Here is a 24,164-nt window from a genome sequence, read left to right as displayed (position 1 = left end):
TCTGTCTTTGGGTGTGTGTGTGTGTGTGTGTGTGTGTGTGTGTGTGTCTGTGTCTGTGTATGTAGAGGAATATACTCAGGAATTTGTTTATGTCAGGTTAATACTCTGTCATAGAGTTACACTTCTAAACCTAACTTTTTGTTTTGAGACAGAGTCTCATAAAGTTGCCCAGGCTTACCTTAAATTTGGTCTGTAACCCAAACAGGCTTTGAATTAGTGATCCTCCTGCCTCAAGAATCTTGATAATATGTTTGAACCTTCACGTATTGGTCCTATAGGTTTGACCATTTTTAGCTCATTGCTAGTCTTGTTTCATCTATCTTCTCCAACTGCCTCTTGCGTCCCAGGGAAATAATAAATGCAGTAAATAATTTACATTCTATATATTATATTATTTTGTCCACAATTACTTCAGTCATTTCTTTAAAAGAAACAAACTTCAGAAAGATAACAAAACACCACCATTAAAACTGAAAGCTAGCAATTTCTTCATGCACATCCACACTTAGAAAAAGGACTTAATAAATGCTTGGAAGTTTGGAAATCACAAAAGAAAAATTATTATAATTAACATTTGCAATTTGTAATAAAGATTAGAGAATATTCTTTACTTTTCTATAAGGCAACACACATAATAAAATGTCCAGGAAAGCTGTGAAATTGTTTTGTGAAAGGCACATCTGTAAAATATCTGTAGTCTCCAAGACTTGCTATTGTCAAGGTCTCATGGAAATACGAGCAGTCTGCCGTGACGCTCTGTGGCTGAGGCATCTGTTAGCAGGAGGAGACTATCTGGCCTAGGAGATGGTGGATTTCCGGGTCTGTGGCTGGGCTGAGATTACATGTAGAGTTAGGGAACTCTAGTAAGGAATGGGGAAAGCTCATTGCTACCACACCCAGGTTACGCACCCAGATTCCCAGACAATTTCTCTACTATTTTCAGCTAAACTTGTCTACAATAAAAACCATACCATTCTATCACTCTAAACATGTTTTCTTCCTTAGAGTGAGTCTGAGTTGAGGACTCAGCCCTGAGCCAGCCAGATGTTGGGATTGTTGGGATGTGGGTACATCACTACCCCATCTGTGTACATGCAAGGATGTTTATTAATATCTAACCATGGGGAGATCTCACTGTAGACATGATGAGATGACATACAAGGATGCTAAAGTTCTTGGAGTTCTGCAAACATGTGCTGGTAGTTTGTGACAGATAATTAATTTGTTAGTATTAACTTTGAAGACAAAAAGGTCTATGTACAGTGGCTATTAAATATTAATTATTGTTTTATAACCGGTAACAGGCTGATCACACCTTGAACTGATCATTCTGTGAAACTGTGTTTTGAAATACTCTCATTTTGTCCCATAATAATTTCCAGAAAGCAAGACTAGACTTTTTAAAAGGAAGTTTCTTGATCGTTATTAATGCTTCTATATAAGAAAGATATTCTAATGTTTTCTTGGAAGCATGACTTACAGGCTGTAAAGATTTCTGATATGTCAGTAATGAAAGGACAGCTTCAGTTCTCATTGCTATGGGATGCACAGTGTGTCTTTGGGGCCTGTTCTTGTTCTTGGCATTTCAACCCATCCAATTTCTAACCCTGGCAGGCAGCATTTGATCAGCTGTGTGTAATGCTGTGCCCCAGGAGGGCAGATGAAAAGCAGTTCACGAGCACATTGTTATGCTTTTGATCTATTCTCTGACAGGAGCCTGGCTAGTGTTAGGTTTTTATAATAATAATAATAATAATTAAAAAAACCCACTTTGTCTAATCTTAGTGTGGAAACAACTTGACCTCTCTGTGCAAATGAAGTTCTGTTCATTGCACTTAACCCTAGGAAATGTTATAGTCAGCCATAATCTATCTCTCCAGACACCTGCTGTGCCCAGGTGTGACTGTGTCTTTTCTCTTCCTCCAAAATAAGAGAATACAACACTTTGGTCTATTCTGTGCAGCCAGAATGCACAGATTCCTCACAAGTGTTCAACCGTCTGAGAACAGACTGGCATTTGCATAGAATTAATGCATGTAGGAAACATTCTGCCCAAAAGGCAGAGTTCTTATTTCTAGCCCCTTTGCCCAGCAAACACTCTCATAGTATCTTTCTGCAAGTATCAAATATGAACTCAGACAAAGCTGAAAACAATCTTTTGCAAATTTCTGTATGTGGCTAAATTTAGAGGCAGGATCTAAAATGTTGCATGAGTTTTCTAAAATTCCAGTAAGTACGGGCATGATTATGCTGAGTGCACATGAGCAAGAACTATAGACATTGTCTGAAAAGCATTTTGTTCAAGACCTATAAACACTATCTATACATTTGTTGAAAGTGACACACAAGTAAGATTTAACTAATTTAATGTGTCTGATAAAGGATCTTGTTTAACTCCATTTGTTCAGCATTATTGGAAAAACAGAAACGCCCAGAGTTTCCTTCTGTTTTGAACTGATTTCTACGCCATTGTAACTAAGGTCCCTCAAGACACTGGGTCTCGTATCACCACTGAGATTTTTCAAGTTTGTATAGCATTAAAATGTTAAAGGATGCCGTCATGGGTTACCTTCTTTGCCACAGTGGTAGTAGCTATCACATGTGAAACTATCATATGTGATATACCACCAAAAGGCAATAGTTAGAGAAAGAAGCCTTTTAAAGAATTATTTAAGAGTGGGAAGTAAGCTCTCTCATCCAGGAATTAATCATTGTGAGCGTTTCAACCTAGCAAAAATCTTAAATATTGCCAGAGGACAATTAGAAAAGAGATCAAACATAGTTAATAGTTACTGCACTGGAAAACTATCAAGGCATCATTGTCTCTATGGCAGAAACAGTCTACAGCTATTTAGAAATAAAGAGCCTTCTTTTTCACTACAGATAACTTAGACATGGAAAATAGGAAGAATATAAGCTAAGAAGCAAAGGAATAGATACTGATGAGAGCACCCAACAAAGAGGAGTCTAGTGTCTTTTGGAGAGAATTTTCTGGCCAAATTCCTAGCTGTAAGATACCTCACTATCCAACTGCCTGGTTTGTTTGGTGTGTGTGTGTGTGTGTGTGTGTGTGTGTGTGTGTTGTTTGTTTGTTTTTTCAAGGCAAGTTTTCTCTGTGTAACCTTGGACTCTCTGTGTCCTGGACTCCCTTGGTAGACCAGTCTGGCCTCGAACTCATAGAGATCCACCTGCATCTGCCTCCCCAAGAGCTGAAATTACAGGCATATGCCACTTTAACCTGTTTATAGTTTCATAGGCTACAAATGGCTTTAATAGGATTTGGCTGGTTTTCAAAACCAGTACAAAAATACTTACAAAACTATCATTATTTTTTGAGCTTTATCTTACTATCATTTCTGGTTGATTATAAATATTTTTGTCAACTTAATTCTATAAAATTTCCACCACTGTTACAACAAAACTTCATTAACTCAAGAGAGGACATGTTGAGTGATGCTACTGCATTCCAAATATTATGTAATTGCTGTGGAAATAACGATGAAAAATGATGTCCTGATGAGACCTGATATCCTAGGGTCAGATAGAGGAGGAGGAGGACCTTCCCTAACAGTGGACTAGTGGAGGAGCATAGGGGGAGAAGAGGAATGGAGGGTGGGACTGGGAGGAGATGAGGAAGGGGGCTACAGCCAGGATACAAAGTGAATAAATTTTAATAAATAATAAATAAAAGTTTAAAAAGAAAAACAATGTCCTTATTCAAAGAACATAAAGTAGATGAAAAGCTCAACAGAGCATGCTCTATGCCCTGGTGTGGATTATTGCCCTATATCAGGGTTATAAGTGTCAAATTAGCTCAAGTGGAGGTGGCTATTCAATCTGCAGAATTGTCCAAAAGTGAAGTAAGTGGATGTAATCTTTGGGTGATGGCATAGAAATACTCTGATGAGGACTTGGGGTGGAGGAGGGTGTTCTTGGTATAGGGAAAGTGCTTCTAAGTGCATAGCCATGGATTAGCCTGCCTAGAGGATATGCATGCAGCCCAGTTCAGCTGGAGTGCCTGATACAAAACCTAGAGTAGTAGATAAAAAACAGTCTTCACCAACCCAAGAACAGGAATGTTTTCTAGTAATCTTAATTGTAATATAGCTTCTTCCTTCTTTGGTTAAAATGATCAAACAACACTAGACAGATTTTGAGTATCATCCTAAATATTGCTCTGGACACACTTGAATATATGGCATGAGGTGCAGACTTTTTATTTTATTTTTTATTTTTTTGTAAGTGAAAGATTTTAAGATGACCCTAGCATCATTGTCTAAAAATGCCATTAGCCTTTGTCATGACCCCCCCCCTTCCATGACTAAGAATTACACTCTGGTTGTGTTGAGGCCCATCTCAATTCCCGTGAGAACTCTTGTTTTCTTAGCTGTACTCTACCTCTCTCTTACTCTTACCTCATATATATATATATATATATATATATATATATATATATATATATTTGAAGAGGCTGCTGGAATAGAAGCTCAAACATGGAGGTGTTAAAAAAAAAGTCTAATGCCAGTACATCTGGGGTATTTCATAATGCCCAGGAGCCCACAAATAGACACAGCAAAAATTCAGACGAGCATACTCTTTGCACAGGCTGAAAGAGCCAATGGAATGAGAGGAAAATGACTTAAAACCAAATCATGACTTTTTTTTCTTTTTATTTAATCTGGTAACAAATATTTTGACCCCCTTTGCTCTACTGAGAATGCTTGGGTCACCACACCAAAGCAGATGCCCTCGGATGTGGGTGGTGCGGGGGCGGGGGAGCAATGTCTTCAGCATGTTCTCTTTGGGATTACTAACACATTGAGTATGCCATCACAAGATGTACCACATTTCTGAGGCTGATATTTGAACACTAGGGTCACGAACAAATCAAAACATCCATCATCTGGCTTATAATTTCCTTCCTTTCCAAAGCCTTTGAAAGAAAATTTTGATAGAAATTGATGCTAACCCAACGAGTGATGTCTCTATCCCACGTTGCCCTGGAGACACATAACTCCTTTGCCCCATGTGTGCTAACCTTTCTTTGTTTTTCTATATAGTAAGAATTTAAATTGGTTCATAGGGGTATGAGGCTGAGAACGAAGTCCATATGTATACTGAGATACTGATTTTTTTGGGGGGGAAAAGTACTTTATTTTAATAAATAACATGTGGTGATATTATTGTTATTATCAGAAACTAAAACTATTCTCCAATCTAAGGCTTTTCCTCTCAGTCTTCTTAAAAATGGCTCAGATAAGTGACCTTGACCACTGTCAAATTTCATCTGTCAGAAAGTCAAGCACTCCTCCACTGTGAGACTTGTACTCCGGCACGAGGTCGACACTCTGAAACTGCTTCAAACATTCCTAGTTGTCTTGCATTTTGGAACTTGGGAACGATTGCATTGATTATATAAGTGTACTTGGCATGTCTTGTGCATAAATTGCTGATCTGCCTTATCGACAGGACAGTCCATACAGCAGAGAACAAAACAAAGGACTAGGACACAGAAACTTGGTGAGAAAGTTACAGAGAGCAGGAGGAAGATAACAAGCTGCATTTCTTTCGTAGAGGCCATAAATCCAGGTATTAAGCTGAAATTGCGAAGAAAAAGGCTGGTAAAAATTTTTAGCGTATGAGACAGCTTCTGTTTCTTCTTCTTCCTAATAGGCAAGTGGCTTATTCTAGTCCATTATCCTATGACTGATAAGACAAGTCACCCACATGCTCCCGTCCCTTGGCTACAGACATCATGGTTCTGGTTCAGTTCTTTTCCCATAGTTCCCTGCGATGAATTGTGAATCACAGCCTTGTCCTATGTTTGTAATAAAAGGCCTCTCAGTTAGCACAATCTGATGGCAGCCACTGAGTGCAGCTCTTGCTATAACCCCCCATAGAGTATGGGCCAGCTATTCCTGAAGTCACCACCTCTCCACACTGGCTCACCGGGAGAGAGAAACACCACAGGGCATTGTATTTACAACCCCTAAGCTCTAAGAGGAACCATTTATGATTTTCAAGCAATATTCACTCACTGAATTCTTAAACAGATGTGGAAAGTTCTCGTGATGCAAAATGAACATTAAAGGAGGTATTTTTCTGGGTTTTCTTTTCATCTCTTTGACCAGAAATGAGCAACCTTTCAAACTTTATCTGCTTTTATCAGCTGCTTCCTCAATATCAGAATAAAATGTAGCCAGTGGCTACATGACTCAGTCTGGCCTGATTCCTGGAGGAAATGAAAGAGAATTCAACAAGAGCAGAAAGGTGTTGCCATCTGACTGCTCTATAGCAAGTAAAATCAGCCAAGATAATAACAAACATTAACCCACTTAAGTAATTGTTAGAGCAATGAATGGTGTGGCTATGTGTGCATGTGATAGTATGCTTTTGAATGTTTAACTGATAGTCTTATTGTTCCAAAAAGGGGAGATTTATGAATTCATCCAGAACATGTTGCTTGGGGAGCCTTATGCTTGAAGCTCTTGCAGGAATCTTTGGATTAAGGAAAACTGAGGAGGACTTTGCAGCCAGTCCTGAAGATACTTGATAAATCAGTGTCAGACGAAAGGGGAGGAGGTCCTCTCCAATCAGTGGACTTGGAAAGGGCAGGGAGGAGTGGAGGGAGGGAGGATGGGATTGGGAGGGAGTGAGGGAGAGGGCTACAGCTGGGATACAAAGTTAATAAACTGTAACTAATATTAAAAAAATAAAAATTTAATTTAAAAAAGGAAAACTGTTCTTTCCTAAAAAAAAAAAAATAAGGCATAAGGTAACAACAAATAAGAAATTGTTTTGAATCTTGAACTACTAGCTCTTTAAAAAAATTATGTTAATTTTAATTGGAGATGCATGTATCTAGTGAAAATTATAAAATATTTTAAAGGCTTACATGTAAGCTAAATTTTCTCCTTTTTTCTATTCTCAATAATAATCTTGTCTACTTTCCCTGGGGGAAAATATATTACATATTTCTTGCTACATTTCCTGAGATAATTTGATATAATTTCTTCACACTCACTCATATGTTCATGGGTATAATTACATGAAGAGCCAATATCATGTCATCATTGTGTAAATTCATGATAATATAAGCAAGCATTTTGTCATGAACTTATATGACATGAAATTACCAAGTATTTATATTTTGAACACAGAAATATTTACCAGCCTTGGCCTATTTTATAACAATTAAAAGTCTTTTTAAAGCAGTAAGCTACAAGTATGTGCTTTCATAGCTACCGAAATACCTACTTGTAAATATCATTTTTTTTCATTGAGAAATGGAAAATGGATGCCATTTTAGAACATAAACCAATGGAAGCTCACATTATCTGTCTTTCATATGTTGTATGGAGACGAAAGCTATTTGTTTTGTGGATACCCTCAGGATATAAAGTACACAGAAACCTGCATCATTATCCGTTGCCAACCTGACACAGGTGTATCCCCCGTGAGGACAGGAAACAATGCAGCAATAATGGATGTGCTAACAGCTCCAAGTCCACGCTGTGTTCTTCACAAAGATGCTGGTGTGTGTTTCTCTTCCTTCACATTTCGTAGAACTCTGGAAATTCCCAAGCTCTCCATCAAGCACAGTAGATGACTACTAGGAATGGAGACAAACCTTTCTGGAGAGAGCTGTTGCCAGTGGGTCACTTTCTTGGACTCAGCTGTTGTCATGGGAACAGTCTCCACTTAGACCCTTGTCTCTCTGGAGAGGGTACTGGGTCCATGGCTTGCCATTCTCTGTGTTATACCTGCAAAAACATGAAGCATATGTTAACAACATGCATCATTAATCTCTGCAACATCTCTAGAACCACACCTCTCTCTCTCTCTCTCTCCCTTTATTGTATGTTCACCAGAACAGAATTTATTAAAAGACAGACTCCTGGATCCCATCCAATCTTGTGGAAATAGAATGTCTAGGGAAAAAAAAATCTGTGAATAAGTAGTTTTAAAGAGAATCCATGGAATGTCTATGATTAAGTAAGCAGGTAAGCACTGCTGAAGTTAGGGAAATATGTCCATTTTATCAAGGGACAAATGAAACTCACCAACTTATCCGAGAGTCATAAAACAAATTAATCTAGAGGCATAATTCAAATAGTACAATTGTAAAATCTGCCTTACCATGGTATAATTCTAAAGACATAAAACTGGGCAAATTTGTAAGACTATTGATGACATTTTAAAATCATGGATAACAACGCCAAATTTTAGAGAAAGCATAAGTATGAGCAGATCACTCCTCTGTTTGAGTTTGAATAATTATACTCATTCAGTCAAAGAGTTACAAAGGTCTTAGTCATAAAAAACGCCAAATCCACAGGGCTCTTATCACTTGTGCACATGCTGAGACCCTTCTTGTAGCCATAGATATGAGTAGCTTGCTCTATATATTTTCAGTGAGGGAAAACAGCTAATCATAAGGGGGAGAAAGGATGAAAAATACAAACATAATGAAGAGCTGGGTAAACCACATCCCTTATTTAGGTTTCCATAACTTTTCTGACCAACTGGAAAAGTTTGCTCTCCTGTTCATGAGGGGTAACATAAGCCACGGTTGAGAACTTGGGCTTGAGAACATGTTCAAAACAGCTCCTTAGAATCTCCCTTCTGCTAAGAAAAGAGCAACAGGAAACTAAGAAATGCCAGGGCTGGAGAATAGTCTTTCCCAGGAAGAGGACACAAATAAGTTATTCCATACCAAGTGGTCAGTCGCTAAAACATGTGAGTAACATCAAACAGACTGGGCAGGTTATATTCAGTAATATATGTGTATACACATAAATGTATACATGTAAGAATAATCAATGAAAAAAAGAGGCCTGAACTGGAAAGACACCAAGGAGGGTTATGTGTGAGGATTTGGAGGGAGGGACGGGAAGAGGGAAATGATAACAATTTTATTATAATCTCAAATACAAGGGAAATTTTAGAAAAAGGCAGAGTGGAGCACAGAGATTACCTACCATGCATTCTATAAACTTAACCTTTCCTTTTGAGACTAAGTGGGACTTGATGAATTAATTGAGGAACAAATGCATTTCAAGTGACTAGAAGAAATCATCATTCTTAGTTTATAACCCAGGCGACATTAAAAGATATTCTCTTGCCTTTTAATTTTTGTGTCAAAACTCAACTTCCTATCTTTTCTTTAAAAATAAATATGTGTAATGGGATGAACAGCACAAGCTATTTTTTTCTTCTTCTTAGGAAGCTAAGCTTGATGAAGGCTCAGCCATGTTGATTCCATGGCTGTTTTGTTGTTGTTTGGTTAGTTTTTCACTTTAAAAAAAATTTTGAGATTACAATTACATTATTTTTCCATTTCCTATCTTCCTTCCAAAGCTCCCTACATACCATTTCTTACTCTCTTTCAAACCCATGACCTCATTTTTATTGATTGTTGTTACATGTATATGTATATATATAAAACATATATATATATGCACGTTACATATATGTATATCTGTATATAGACACACACAAACATACACATATAAAAACATAACCTGCTCAGTCGGTATAATGCTACTTGTATGTGTGCTTTCTGGTGTGATCCTTTGGTGTTTGGTTATGAGTTGGGGAAAGACTATCTCTCCTACTCTGAGCATCCCTCTATTCCCTGTGTAAGGTTGAAATGGTCTTTCCCCCTTCCTCTTTGGCATAGCTATTGTTGTCCTTGTTCGGCTCATATTTAGTCAGTCATGTTGGTGAGACTTTGTGGGGATAGCTCCAAATCTTCAGATACAGTGAAGCCTTCCCCTGTCACCAAGAAAACTTTCTTTTGTAACAGACGGAGAGCATTATAGAAAACCACAACCAACCAGACCACCACCAACCAAAATGCATCATTGTGTAGCCCAGTCCCAATGTATGCCTACAAAACAACTCCTGAACTGAATGCTTAGGGAACATTGAGGAATAGGGGACAGAAAGATTGTAAGAGCCAGAGGATGAGAGAATTTGCTGTGAGATTGTGCCTCCTCATAATGTCAGAAGCACAAATTACTTTACTTAAATTAGCTTCCAGATCCTGACTATCCATAGTTCTTTCTTCTTGAAATTACCTAGGGTTACATCTGAAGTGATGCATTTTTTAACATTATAGGTGAAAATACAGGCAAAACTCTTAAACATTTTAGTGTTTGTGTGTGCTTGTGTGTGTGTGTGTGTGTTATAGGGTTCTGTCCTTGAATTCATTATGTAGTCAAGGTTGGTCTTGAACTTGACTGGAATTCTCTTGTCTTGCCTTCTTATTGATAGGATTACAGTTCTGTATTACCTGGCTAAAGTTTTGGTTTGAATAATTTTATTTTTAATACTCTCTTAAAATCTTATCTTTCCTTGACTATTTAAAAAATGGGTTACATTTATTTATTTACTATGTGTTTGATAGGTATGCATGTGCCATATTGTACATGTATATGTGGAAGTCAGAGGACAGCTTGGGGATTTTCTCCTTCTAGGGACCTAGGGACAGAGCCCAGGTCGTCAGTTTTGGTGGTAAGTGATCTCACAAGCTGAGGCATCTTGATGGCCTTTATCCATAATTTTTAAGTGCTTTCATGGAAAAGCTGAAAGCAAAATATTCAAAGTTGTGATAATGACTTCTGCATTTCAAAATTTAACTGGAAGTAACCCACAGTATTTAATTGAAGAGGAAATGTTCATGGAGAAATACACTGAAATTGATTGTATGATGAGTATGCTGTTTTATATCTATTTTATTGCACCATATTAAATTACTGTGCAGTTAGTGTTACAAAATATTTCACACAAAGCATTATATTAACAAAAGCAAATGCACGTTGACAAACTCTAGATGTTAAATGTGTAAGGGCGTCCATAGTTTTGTCACCAACACCTTTAGAGTAGCCAGCAAAACACTTGTAGATCACACATCTAGCTTTTAAAGTAGCTGGGAGAAAACTGGTAGTCAGTCCGAGTAACTGCTGACTGCTGAGTCAATTGCCAAACAGCTGTTTGAAAGAACCTAAACATTCATATCCAGGAGAATCTGAGCTGTCTCTGAAATTTAATACAGCTCATTCCTCCCAGCCTGACGTCCATGAATCCTCGAGGGTGCTTACCTGAGGTAACAGTGAACAAGGAAGAAGATGAGCACACTGCGCGCTGCGCGCTGCGCACATAGCACTGCCGTGCTAAGATTTTCATGTGCAGTTCTGAAATGCATGCCTTTGGAGCGCTGTACTGTGTGTTCGCATGGAAAGACAAATCTACCAGGTGGGGCATCATGACCTGGGAAACTAAGCTTTCCTCTGAAGTGTTAGGACAAGGCTGTGGTTTCCCAAGTGTGACGGCCAGCCTGGCTCTGCTTTGACACCAAAACCCCAAGATATGTTCCTATCCCCAGCTCTTCACCGTTGTTACACCCTCAATCCACTCAAACGGTTTTCATTCACACAGCTGGGTTGTCCTCTCTCACCCCCGCAGGCTGTCTCCTGCCTGCCCAGCTGATGACGTTTTCCTGGCTCCAGCCAACTTCCGTACTTGTTACAAACAGTGCTCCAGGGGACAAAGAATTGTCTAGATTAAAACAACAACAAAAGTAGGTCGATCTTGCAAGAATCCGGATGGGTGGCCAGCCATCCCACATGAACAATGTGTGATGTTTCTGTCTCTTTCTCTCCCCTCCCCCCATCACAGGAAAAATATCATTATTTCAAGAATGTGAGAGGCTTGGTTGTGGCCAAAGGCCTATTCATTGGTCAGTGTTATAGAGAAACCTGAGGCCAATATTCCTAAGGATCCCAGGGAACTGATTTAGTGGTTATATTTGCATTTTCAAAGGGATGGCAAGCTTCAGAAGAAGCAGTAAACTCCATCCTATCTGTAAAACTAATTAAAAGACTCTTTCTCCTGAAAGTTTTGACCATAAGTGGTGAAACAAAGACTCAGTTCTTGCAAATATATAAGATGGACTGGCTGCCTTTCATTTTTATTTGCTCCTTAGAATACTAGTCGGTGGGCTTCTGTTTATAATTCTGATTTACACTCAGTTAAAACTGTTCTCAAGAATGGGAACCCTTGTCATAGCTTTGGCTATGTTTCCAGCCAGCTTTCTGTCTTTCCAATGGCTTCCTCAGGACGGGCTGTTGGTGTCAGAAAGATGTGGGCAAGTTTACTTTTTTAATCTCTGTGTTCAGCTTAGAGGTCACTGGTGAAGCAGCCTTGTGTCTATGGGTGTGAAACCCTCACCATGACAGGTTCTTGGTCCTGATGCCTCAGGATGATAGCTCAGGATGAGCTCAGTACATGCAAATTCTCTGCCACTGCCTACGCGATGTATTTAATGTCTCTCCCTTGTTGCAGTGCCTAAACTGTAAATAATGATTCCATGTTAGCACAGTGACAATGAACTTCAAACACTTTATACAAAAAAGAGATGTTGATTTCTTATAGACCTCAATTCAAGCTGTGGCCCTGTGTGTTTTCTCTGTTTTATTTATTTATTTTTATAGCTCCTGTCATGGTTATAATGATCACCAGTGTAAGCTATTTATAGAAACAAATGACTATTTTTAGACTAGAAAGGGGGTAAGACCAATGTCTTCATGTTTTGACCTATTCCTGACAGATCCCTTATCAATCGCTAATCATGTGAATCCATGGGTAATCATCTCTTCTTATTAGGTATCCCTAGTTAATTTACATCATAACCATTCCTGAGTCAGGGTAGTGAATGACTGTGGCTGCTGGGGAAAGAAAGGAATTTCTAGAGAGTTCTGGGAGCTTTTAGCAAACAAAATACAGGCCTCATTTCGGTTCTTACCCTGGGCCGTTGGTTTTACAGTAAACTGCCACTGGTCCTCACAGGCTATGGTTATCTAGTCTCTTCACCAATGACCAATTCAGCAAAGCCATAAAAACCCACTGCTATTAATTGTAATAAGAAACATCAGCCTTTCACTTCTAAAGCTCTAAAACAGGGACCAAGTGAGCACGTTATTAATATAAAAGCTTTAGCTAAGACTCTCAAACTTGCTTTATGTTTGCCACAGGCTATCATTGAGAGGGAACCAAGAAACAGCCTTTTGAGAGCAAAGCAAATGGGAAATAAAGATCTTTCCTGTGAAAGTTTCTTCATGGCAGCTTTATATATGTGTATTTTTCTCACCAGAAGCCCATTCATTCATTCCTATGCCTATCACTTCTTCAGGGCCTCATGTAGTAGTCCCTGTCTCTCTGTCTGCCTGGCTCTTTCCTTGCTCTCCTACTGTGACACAATGTCCTAATATAAAAACAAACACAAAAGAACACCGGTGAATTGACAAGTGGCCAAGCCCTCATGTTAGTGTTGAAATAGCTTGTCTAGAATTCTTTACTGAAATGTGATGATGTGTCAATGCTGTAACATACTCAATGTTGTTAGTAAGTCAGGCTCCCATTTTCCTATGTTTTTTTGTTTGAGATATTTATATATATAATTTATATATATATATTTATTATATATATATTATATATATTTAATATAATAAAATTATATATATATATAATTACCAGGTTTAAAAGGCTTAAATCTGTGCTGGGGACACTGACTTTTTAAGACAAGGTATGTTTCCAAATATCCCTTGCTTCTCTCAAACTTACTTCATTCAATTTATTGTGTTCTTTCTTAAAAAATATTTGTGGAATATTTGTTAATATTCATATGTTATGCTTTATATAGCTTGCTGAAGCCAAGAAAGAGTTTTATAAGCTTAAGAGAAGCTATGTTTGTATTTAAAATTATTAAAGCTTACTTTCAAATTTTCAAACTGTTCTTTCTAGAACTTTTGTATGGACATTCAGTCTCAGGCACACACTATTTATAACATTTCGTGCTTTAAAAAATCCTAAATACTGTCTTTGCCTGTGTCATTTCTTCTTCAAACTAAGCAAAAGGCCTATCCAAGCATAATAAAACTATATGTCTAACCACGTAGTTTGTTTTAGACAAAAATGAGCTTCAGGTGCTTCATTTGAAGTGATACTACTATGTGCGCCACTTCATTTTATTTTTTAAATAAACTTCATTGCAGAACTTACAAATAAAAGAAATCACACACCAAAGTTTACTTGACCCCAACTTCTATACAGTTAAAATGGGCATTCAGAATGGAACATACTTTTTTTTTTCCTCACACCATCTACATCAATTCTTTCTAAATTCCGAGTAACTGAGGATTAGAAAATGATGTCCCCTCTACAATTTTCTGGATAAATAAACTACATTTAGCAATCCACTTGTTTCTCCAGTTTAGTCTGTTCTTTAGGGATAGAGCCCATAACTTTGAATGAGAATTTGCTGAGCTGTAAATAGCACATGATATTTTAGGTGGCACATGTTTGTTTCAGTTGAGAGAACATGTCCTAATTTTGAGGAAGGAAAGACTTGTAAGACATCAAATGTTGCTTGCAAAACAATTTGATGAAATGAATGTAAATGAATCAGAAACATGTGAATTGTGCTGCAATTAAAATTAATGGGTTTAAATAGGAAAAGGGTAAAGCGCTTGGGGGGAAGAGTGTGGCAAGGCAGGAAGTGACATTTGTTTTGTTTTCATTAGTCTTGGGTTCCTGAAAAACAGCCTACTACTGTGAATTTAGCTCCATTCAGATTCTCGAAAGCCAACTTACGAAATTGTTAAGTGGGCTAATAATACAACTTCATCTACGTATACGTGGAGAGTTGCCACCATGCAATCCTTTAAAATCGCTTTCAAGGGGAAGCGAATGGTTCCCAGTGCTGTTCTTTCAAGTTTAAACGAGACTTTGTAATGCTCATAAAACCTTTTTTCCTCCACATTCACACATAAACTTCATCTTTCCTTCCTCTTTCTAGTTGAAAATGATCAGATATACCTGAAATGAGAGTGCTATACTCTGAGAGGAGGGAGGAAGGGAGAAAAGGAAGGATGGAGGGAGAGAAAGAGCGAGAAAGAAGCAATGTAGCAATGTGTGGGCCAGGACATCAAGTGGGATTTCATAATGGAAACACACAAACCAGAATAATTATTTTAGAGACACAAACATTTAATCCACAGTTTCATCCTTATATCTTTTATGCACACTTCAAAGCAAAAATCAAAGCTTTCAAAAGTATGATTTTCATTTGTAGTTTAAAGTTAATGCATTACTCTGAAAAATCTGACAAAAATAAAATAAAATGAAGTAAAAGGAGGCTAGGCCTGGTATCGCTTGCTCATAATCCCAGTTCTTAGAGACAGTGGCAGGAAAATTGTCACCAGTTAAAGATTCAAGACCAATCTGGCCTATGTGGTGAGTTTCAGCAAACACAGCAACACAGTTAAACCTTGTTTCAAAAAAAAAGCGACTATCTCAATGCTCTAAATCTAAGCCTGCTGTGTGACTGTGTGACATTATAGTCTTAGAACAGGTACACGTTAAATATTCCAAGAACTTCCAAAAGGCGAGATGTATGTAACTGGAGTCCATATTTTACTTTTATCTTTTGTGTCACTGTCAAACACGCCTTATATGGTTTTTCAGGACTGACTTACTGATGGGTGGAGAATACATTAATTAATAGCCTTGCATGAAGTAGCTGAAGGCATAGTTGCAGAGGGAGGGTGTGTGAGGAGGGCCTCTTTGGGCTTTGTGAGAACTGTGGAGATTCAAGTCCAGCACCTCTCTGGTTATGCAGACACTCTTGTTCTGGAGGAAGCAGGAATGAAGGCAAGGCCTTTTTTGGGGGGGGGAGATGGTGGTGTGTTGTTGTTTTTGTGTGCATATTGGGTTGTTTCTCAGAGTATTCTGGGAAAGTTTCTCCTTACCTTCTCACAGGCAGAGTTTGTGGGAAATTTTTTCTTTTTTTTTCTTTTCTTTAATTAGTTAATTCAATTTATATCTCCATCATAGGCCCCTCCTTCCTCTCCTGGCAGTCCCACCCTTCCTCCAGAATACCCAGAATAGGGGGAGCCCCCTACCCAGACAACCACCCTAGCTCATTTTTTCCCAAAAGTGCTTGTTCTCGGATTGGGCAGATAACACGGTTTAACTTCTGGCAGGTCCATCTTATTGTCCCCCACATTTTAGTAGCAGGTGGGAGTGGCAAGGCCACTCCTGTGTTCTGCAATCAGTGGCAACACAGCAGCCACCAACACAACAGCCTCCGGAAGTCACTTTCACAGCAGGTACTTGTTGGCATGAAGTATAAATCCTTATCCAACACTGGCAAACAAAAATGCACAGGAAATGGTAATTTCATGGTGCTTTTACTTTAAGAGTTTACTGTCAGTTTCATCGTCGTCACCATCAACAGCCGATACTAAAAGTCGTGCTGGAGAAGATAATGTTCAGAACAACACACAGTGACATAGTTCATTCAAGCTCTGCAAGGACTTAGTTTCCCTTGGGCTTTGCCGCCTCAGGGCCTTCTTGGTGTCCTGAGACCTCACCCGTTGCTTCCTGTGCTGTTTCTTCTGATGACAGGCCTACCCTTGCAGCAGTGACAAGGAATGCGAAGTTGGGAGATACTGTCACAGCCCCCACCAAGGATCGTCAGCCTGCATGGTCTGTCGGAGGAAAAAGAAGCGATGCCATAGAGATGGCGTGTGCTGCCCTGGTACCCGCTGCAATAACGGTGAGAGAGCCAAGTGCTAACTGGTCTTTCTGTCTCGTGAGCCTGTGTGGAAAGTAGTTTAATGATTACTTACCCAAGCTTCTGAGCCATAAACCTTTTAGGATTGGGAGATTTTGGTTCTTGTATGAGATACCAGAGTCATCTTCCAAATTTTAGGTTTCCGGGGGTCTGGCCACTTTCTTGACTATGTTCTTTGTTGAGGTAGACTTTCGCAAAACTGAGGTGTTGTATGCAAAAATCTCTGAATGTTTTGCTTCCTAAACACATGAATACCAAGATAAGCAGTGCAGTTGCAAGTCCCTTGACTAGGCTCATGAATTATAATTATTATATTCAAGATGTCCTGGAACAGTCTTACTAGGTGAGGGGTGACTGGCCCTTGAAGTACAAAGGGCTCTAACCTGTAGCCTGACTGCACTCAACCCTAATGAAATGACAGGCAGACATTTATTCAGCATCAATAATGAACTGACATTCACAGATAACACAGGATTAAGTAACTGCAGAAAGTGGTTAGAACATAAATTTAATCATAGAAAAGTGGCACAGTCAGGCTCATATTGCCATGCCTGCTCTGGCCTCTAGGCATAAACCACTGTGAGCACCATTGGGAAGAACGGAAGGGAGGAAGGAAGGCCTCACACCATTTGAGAGGTGTCTAGGTTAGACTGAGATTGTTTTGCTCATGAACAGAAAAGATGCTAGACTAATGACTTAAAAGAAAATGGCAGACACTTATTTATTTATTCAATGTGTGACTATTCTAAGTACTTTGCATATATTTACAATAATTCAAAGACATTAATTCTGCTTTTGGTTCCATTTTGTTGTTGTTTGCACACTGTCATTTGACCATGAAAGAGGCAAAATTCATTCATATCTAGAAAGGTTGGCTCCAGAGCCGAAGTATTTTATCCTCAGTATGTAAGTGAGTATATGAATGAGCTAAAAGATAAAAGGATAGGTACATAGTAGGTAGATGAAGAAATTGACACACAAATGGGTTCCTAACATGGACCAGGATGAACAGGACAGGTTATAGGGTGATAGTGATCTGTTTACATCCTGTTTCTAGGCATCTGCATCCCAGTCACTGAAAGCATCCTGACACCCCATATCCCAGCTTTGGATGGCACTCGGCACAGAGACCGCAACCATGGTCACTATTCTAACCACGACCTGGGATGGCAGAATCTAGGAAGGCCCCACACCAAGATGCCTCATATAAAAGGTAGGAGCACCTGTTCTTCCATGTTTCTTCACTCTTTCTTTTATAAGGAAGTAAAAGAAAGTATAGTTAATTCATCTTGGTTTTTTAAATCCCTTGTTAAAATGTTCATTAACGGACAATTTCAAACTTGAGTTTATTGATTTTCACTTTTGAAAATGCTAGAGATCTCATAGAACTGCCAGAAAATACATATTATGAGAAAGGCAGTAGCCTTATCTGCCATGCCATTTTTCTAAACCCACCTCTCTTTGCACACGAAAATTGAGAGGAAATCTTCTGAACAAACCTGTCTGGTCCAAACTTACCTGAGAGTAAAGCACTCACTGTGGAAAATTGTATGAGGAAATACTGTTGCTGGAAATTAAATTCCCAGCCATTGTTTTTTTTTTTTTTTTTTTTTTGCCTTTGCAGATTCAGGAAGTTGATTTCACTAAGCAATCAGATGGCATGTTATTTATAGACTAGTCTATGAGAAGCAGTTGGTTTCAAGTTGGGTTATGCATGACTATGACATTCCCTTCCTCCCATCAGGACATTTCAGAGTTACCAGAGCTCAGAGCTCAGCAAGAACAAACTTGAATAGTATGAAATTATTTTACTACTAGTAAAAATTTGAAAGCATGAAATACACTTATACTCAAAGGAGGCCTTTTCCTAGTGTATCTGTGTATTCCTCTTTCAAGATGTATGTGATTTAAAATGCCCAGTGTTCTACAGAATCTTGTAATGGAACATCTCCCTTTTCTTGGGAGTTTCTTTTTATACAGTACTTGGTAAACAACTTCATTTTCCTCTTTTTAATTTTTTATTGTATTTATTTTTTATTCACTTTGCATCTTTGTTGCAGTCCCATCCCTCCTCGTCTTCCAGCCCCACTCTCCCTTCCTCCCCATGCACTTTCCTTCAGAAAAGGGGAGCTCCCTTTCCCATTCACCCCAGCTCATCAAGTTGCATCAGCACTGAGCATGTCCTCTTCCCTTGTGGCCTGGTAAGGCAGTCCTGCCTGGGGAAGTGATCAAAAAACTAGCAAGTTAGTCCATGTTCAATGCAGTCACCACTTCCCTTACTAGAGGACCCACATGAAGCCTAAGCTGCCCATCTGCTACATTTTTGTAGAGGGCCTAGGGAGTTTTTGATGAACTGAAGTGCTCTGAGAAGTTCTGATGTGAAAAAGGAGTTTCCTTTGATTGCTTGATTGAACCTTTGTTTTTTGTGAGACAGGGTTTCTCTGTTTAGCCTTGGCTTTCCTGGACTCACTTTGAAGACCAGGCTGGCCTCAAACTCACAGAGATCTGCCTTCTTCTGCCTCCCCGAGTACTGGGGTTACAGGCATGTACCACCATGCCTGGCTCCTAGTTTCCTTTTCTAAACATGTTGTTTCTATAGCTTGTCTCACCACAAAACCATTTTCCCACATTTTCATCTTCTGAAAAGACAGTCTCCTGGAGAAAATGGTCTCATTCCTGTAGCCTAGACTGCTAATGGTCATCTGTATAATGCTAAAGATGCTGGCAAATAATTTATCTTTACTTATCATTTGTCTGTACCTCCCAAGACCATGAAGTAGTTCCCGTACTTCTTATTTCTGCTTCGTCAAATTCCTACCTAGTTGGCATTACATGAGCGCCTTTCCTCATTCTAGCAGACATCTAAGTCACAGCGCTATTCAAAAATCTATTAATCATTCCAATCTGACTGTATATGAAATGTGCTACTGCAAATAGGAAGTGTTATATTGCATGCATGGCTCATGAATTGCATAAAAGCCCTAAAGTGAAATAAGCTACATGTAGAATGATAGAGAATCCTTTAGACCACAGGTGGTCACAAGACAGCGTTTGAGCCTCATCGGCACCCCCAGGTTTTCCAAGTAATGCTTCAAAACACACAGACTTGCATGTTCCCTTAGCTCTTCTCTGTGCCTGAGTTTTACAACACAACACTGAGGAGCTGTAACAGACTCACAGCCCTAATGTATTTGCAATCTGGCAGCTAACACAAATATTTGGCAACCCCTGCCTTACACTGAAACACCAATCAATGCAGCCAAGATGTGTGTGGGAAGGTCCTCTTTCGCTACTCCATCTTTGTGTGTGTGTGTGTGCATAGTAGCCAGCTTTGTAATCTCACGTATTTTAGAATAAGTTCTCGGTTGCCCCTGAGTCTGATGGCTCTGAGCTAAGGTGGCTGCCTTCTCTCTGCTCTGTTCTGTCTCACAGCTCCCTGTAGGCTGTGTTCCTACCACTCTTTGTCACATGCTTTCGGCTGGGTTTAAACAGCTTACTCGTCTCACTGCCTCCATTGGTATTCTGGCATGACTGTTTCCGCAAGTCTTCAGTGCTGTCAGGTGGGGCTATTAGATTCTGGCTAGTGAATCTAGACCCTGGTTGCCAACATCACCTGCTCCTTGGGGGTCTCTTGCCCTAAATGCGGTAGTGAATTCCTGCTGTTGACCAATCTCTCATAATTCCTAGTTCAACCACCAATTCTCTGCACTAAATAAAGTGTGCTACTAATTCTGCTACTAATTCACAGCTGGACTTAACTGATAAATGATGTCAAAAGAAAAATCTCTAATAAAATTAAAGGTATTAACAGGTGAAAGGAGAACTACATACATGTTTTCAATAGATGCCAGAAATATATTTGACAAAACTCCTAATTCAGTACTGCCTAAAAAGGCAGAACCATGAAACAGGGCCATGGTTTCATACATATATATGTGTGTAAGCATTTTAGTACTTTTCCAGAAGAAAAGTACTGTTTCCATTTACCTCAAATAAAGAGAGCAATCACATCCTGAAGAAACAATTCCAGACTGTTGACCCAATGGTCTTATTGTAATTTCTTGCAGGAGTGTGGGCAACTTATGGACAATTGCACTACTTCCCTCATGGAACACACAGGAAAGCTTTGCGAGGATCTGGGAAGATCTTGAGTTTGAGGGCAGCCTAGGTTAGAATTAATGCAGAGATTTACAACTGGTCAGTGTCCTGAGAATGAGTGATGGCTGAGTGCTCATTCCTAAATAGGACATCTATATTACTCTGTCCAAGGATCAGGGGACTACATGGAAGAAGAACAGAAAGAATGTAAGAGCCAGAGCTCCTTTCTGGAGTTCCACCCCCCCACCCCACCCTGTAAGTGCTGGGTGGAGCATACTATTTTTAATGTGATTTCAGCCTTAGAAGGCAAAGATAGGAGAGCGCCAGAGCAAGCTGTCTAGCAAGTCTGACCATATCAGTTACATTGCCTTTTCTTCTCGTCTCTAAGTTTGATTGAGAGATCCCGGCTCAAAGAGTAAGGTAGGAGAGTGACGGAGCACAATACCCAACCTCAGCCTTGGTCTCTCATTTACACGTACATATGTACTTGCGTATACACACAAGCATGCACTCCCACATAAGCAAAAAGCATGTATATATGTCCACTACGCATACATACATGCATACACATACACATATGCATAAACACACGGAGAAATAGACGAAAAGTAGACTATGATGAATCGAACATGAACACAGTCTGGCTACTTATTAAACTTCATATTCAGATGGTAGATAATGGAAAGAGACAAAAGCAGATTTGTGAGAGTAAAAAGAGAACAAACTGGTAAGAATCCCAGACTCCCCCCCCCAGTGGCAACATAATTCAAGATAAGGCAAGTAACAGTATTTTCTGTGATTCTGATTGCAAAGTAGAAGTTGTTGCCAAGAACGCTTGTCATCCTTTTTGGTCATGTTTTCTGTAGGGCATGAAGGAGACCCCTGCCTGCGATCATCAGACTGTATCGATGGATTTTGCTGTGCTCGCCACTTCTGGACCAAAATCTGCAAACCAGTGCTCCATCAGGGGGAAGTCTGTACCAAACAACGCAAGAAGGGCTCCCACGGTCTGGAGATCTTCCAGAGGTGTGACTGTGCAAAGGGCCTGTCCTGCAAGGTGTGGAAAGATGCTACCTACTCCTCCAAAGCCAGGCTCCACGTGTGCCAGAAGATCTGACAAGCACTGGGAGAGTCAGCGCCAGCAGACTGTGAACTGGTGTATTTAATGCATTATGTCGTGATGGAAAATCCAGTTTGGAGTTTGGAATAATGAGGGATGTGGTAAGAGTGTGGAACACAAGAGGGCAGGACTGAATTTAAACCGAGATTGTGACAACCAAAGCACAGTGTTTCCATTATGCGACTTGTTTATGTAAATAATGTACACATTTGTGAAAATGCCGTTATTAAAAGAGAGAACACCATGGAACTTACTGACAAATACCCTAAAAATTACCTTAAGCCACATTTCTACTCAAAGCTACAGTTTAATAAATTTCTCTCACTGTCCCTTGACATAACATGGGAAAAGCTGATGGGCAGGAAGTGAAAATATCCAACCTCATTAGTTCGCATCATAAAAGTCACCTTTTAATTTGGAACTCCACTGTGACTTCTCAAATAAAGGTCTTGGTAGATAAGAGGAAAAGGCAGCCAATGGTTTCCAAATCACTTCAAGATACTGGCATGCCATTTAGACATTAGAAAAAGGTAAACATGTGTCTTTTCAGACCATTCACTTCTTTCTTCAAAAACCTAATTTTCCCTGAATCAATGAAGACAGATATAAGATGAAAAAGATCCTGCACTGTGAAGGAATGGCATCTCAAACGTAATGCCTACTCGAGCTAGCATCGTTAACTGTGCCTAGTACAGTACAAGCAAGCAAAGGGCAGAATTTTCATAGACTGCAAAAACATTCAAGATGTCTAACACATGAGGGAAGCTGAAAATGGAGTAAGCATTGTTTTGCCAAAGCTTTGACATACCCTACATGTGGTAGAATTAGACCACTAAATACATTTATCTTTGCATAGCTGGAGATCAATAGGTCAAAGTTGACCCTAGAGACTTGACTGATATCTGTACTGTGTCAAACAGAGCAGGGAAGAGGAGGAAACCTTGTTATCTGTCCAGGCTTTAAGATCACATGTCTGAAGCACAGGCTGAATGTTCATGGCTAATACCAATGGCTCCACAAAGTTGAAACTCTCCATGGGATTTGTTCTTCTCAATCAGATGAGTTCAGTGCAGTGCCTGAACTTTCCCAGCCTCATTATAGTTCATGTTTTGAGGATGCAAAAGAATCTCGATATAAGGGGATCTTACAGATCGGATTCTTTTAAACCAGGTGGTCCAAGAGGAACCAATGTCACCAGAAGTTTCTGTATGAACCTCTCAATGGAACAGGTATTTCATTGCCAAGGACATAGTTTCTATTTTCTGCAACTATTGAGAGTTAAAAAGTAATACTATGTGAAATGAACATATCTCTAATCTATAGAAGTTACCTGAGACCACTTCACTACTTTCTAATTTAACATAGTTCTAAGTATTATGTCTAGAGCATAAAAGACAAAAAAGGTTATCATGCTGTTGCTTAAGTTCTTATAGACCCCACATCACTTTCTTGTTTTACTGAAGACCCATCTGCAATCTCAAAGTCCAGTCCTTGAAGAGTTTCAGCTTCTGACACACATCTTGCCAGGATGATCATGGTTTGTGCTCTGCAGATGTCTGCTAGAGCAAAAATCATAAGCTAATTTATCCAAGAGCAAAATTTTTAGTTTAAGCTTGGTGGTGTGAAAAATGGAACAATTTGGTCAGAATTTCCTACAGAGCAATGACACTTACAATCTAGTTTATACAGTATCTCCCTTCTATTCAGCCTCTCAAAAATTATTATTTGGAATAATTTATTTACAGGAAATGTTAATGAGATGTATTTTCTTATAGAGGTGTTTCTTACAGAAAGCTTTGTAGCAGAATATATTTGCAGCTGTCAACTTTGTAATTTAGGGGAAATGTATAATAAGATAAAATATATTAAAATTTTCTCTTTCAAAGAATTGAATGCAAAGGGACTTGTGTCTTCTTGTGGGAAAAAAAAACCACTCACAGGATCCTAAAATTTTAGAGTTTCAATGGGATTTGGTATTAGCCTTCAGCATGAAAGGGAATCACCAGAATATCAGTACCCTGAGGTGACCCAGCTAGTTGTTACCAAGACAGCTCATGGCACAACAGAATGGTTATGATTGCTATTTATAAAGTTAAGCCAACATATCCACACTTATGACTTCCACCCATCAATTCTTCCTCAGACTTCAGGAATCTCTTGAAAGAAGGGATCTCTACAAACTTCTTCAAAAACTCTTGAGGATAGGTAATATATTTCCCACAACCTTCTTTCTTAGGAGAAAATTTTCCAAAATGGAGACCCAGCATGATTAGTGGATTCTTTCATTTTTGTATTCTAGGAAATCAA

At 39.1% G+C, this 24,164-nt stretch overlaps 1 protein-coding gene across 1 annotated transcript in view; it reads left to right on the top strand.

Moving 5' to 3' along the window:
* Dkk2 (dickkopf WNT signaling pathway inhibitor 2) overlaps positions 1–23,716 on the top strand; it is a 99,909-nt gene extending 76,193 nt beyond the window's left edge. The window contains exons 2-4 of the mRNA XM_021654121.2: positions 16,471–16,621; positions 17,697–17,852; positions 21,604–23,716. Coding sequence (XP_021509796.1) covers positions 16,471–16,621; positions 17,697–17,852; positions 21,604–21,854 — 558 coding nt within the window. The 3' untranslated portion in view covers positions 21,855–23,716. The remainder of the gene's footprint in view (positions 1–16,470; positions 16,622–17,696; positions 17,853–21,603) is intronic.
* The last annotated feature ends 448 nt before the right edge of the window (positions 23,717–24,164 follow it).

Source organism: Meriones unguiculatus, chromosome 10 (assembly GCF_030254825.1).
Source record: "Meriones unguiculatus strain TT.TT164.6M chromosome 10, Bangor_MerUng_6.1, whole genome shotgun sequence".
Taxonomy (NCBI): domain Eukaryota; kingdom Metazoa; phylum Chordata; class Mammalia; order Rodentia; family Muridae; genus Meriones; species Meriones unguiculatus.
This window is presented reverse-complemented; position numbering and strand designations above follow the sequence as displayed.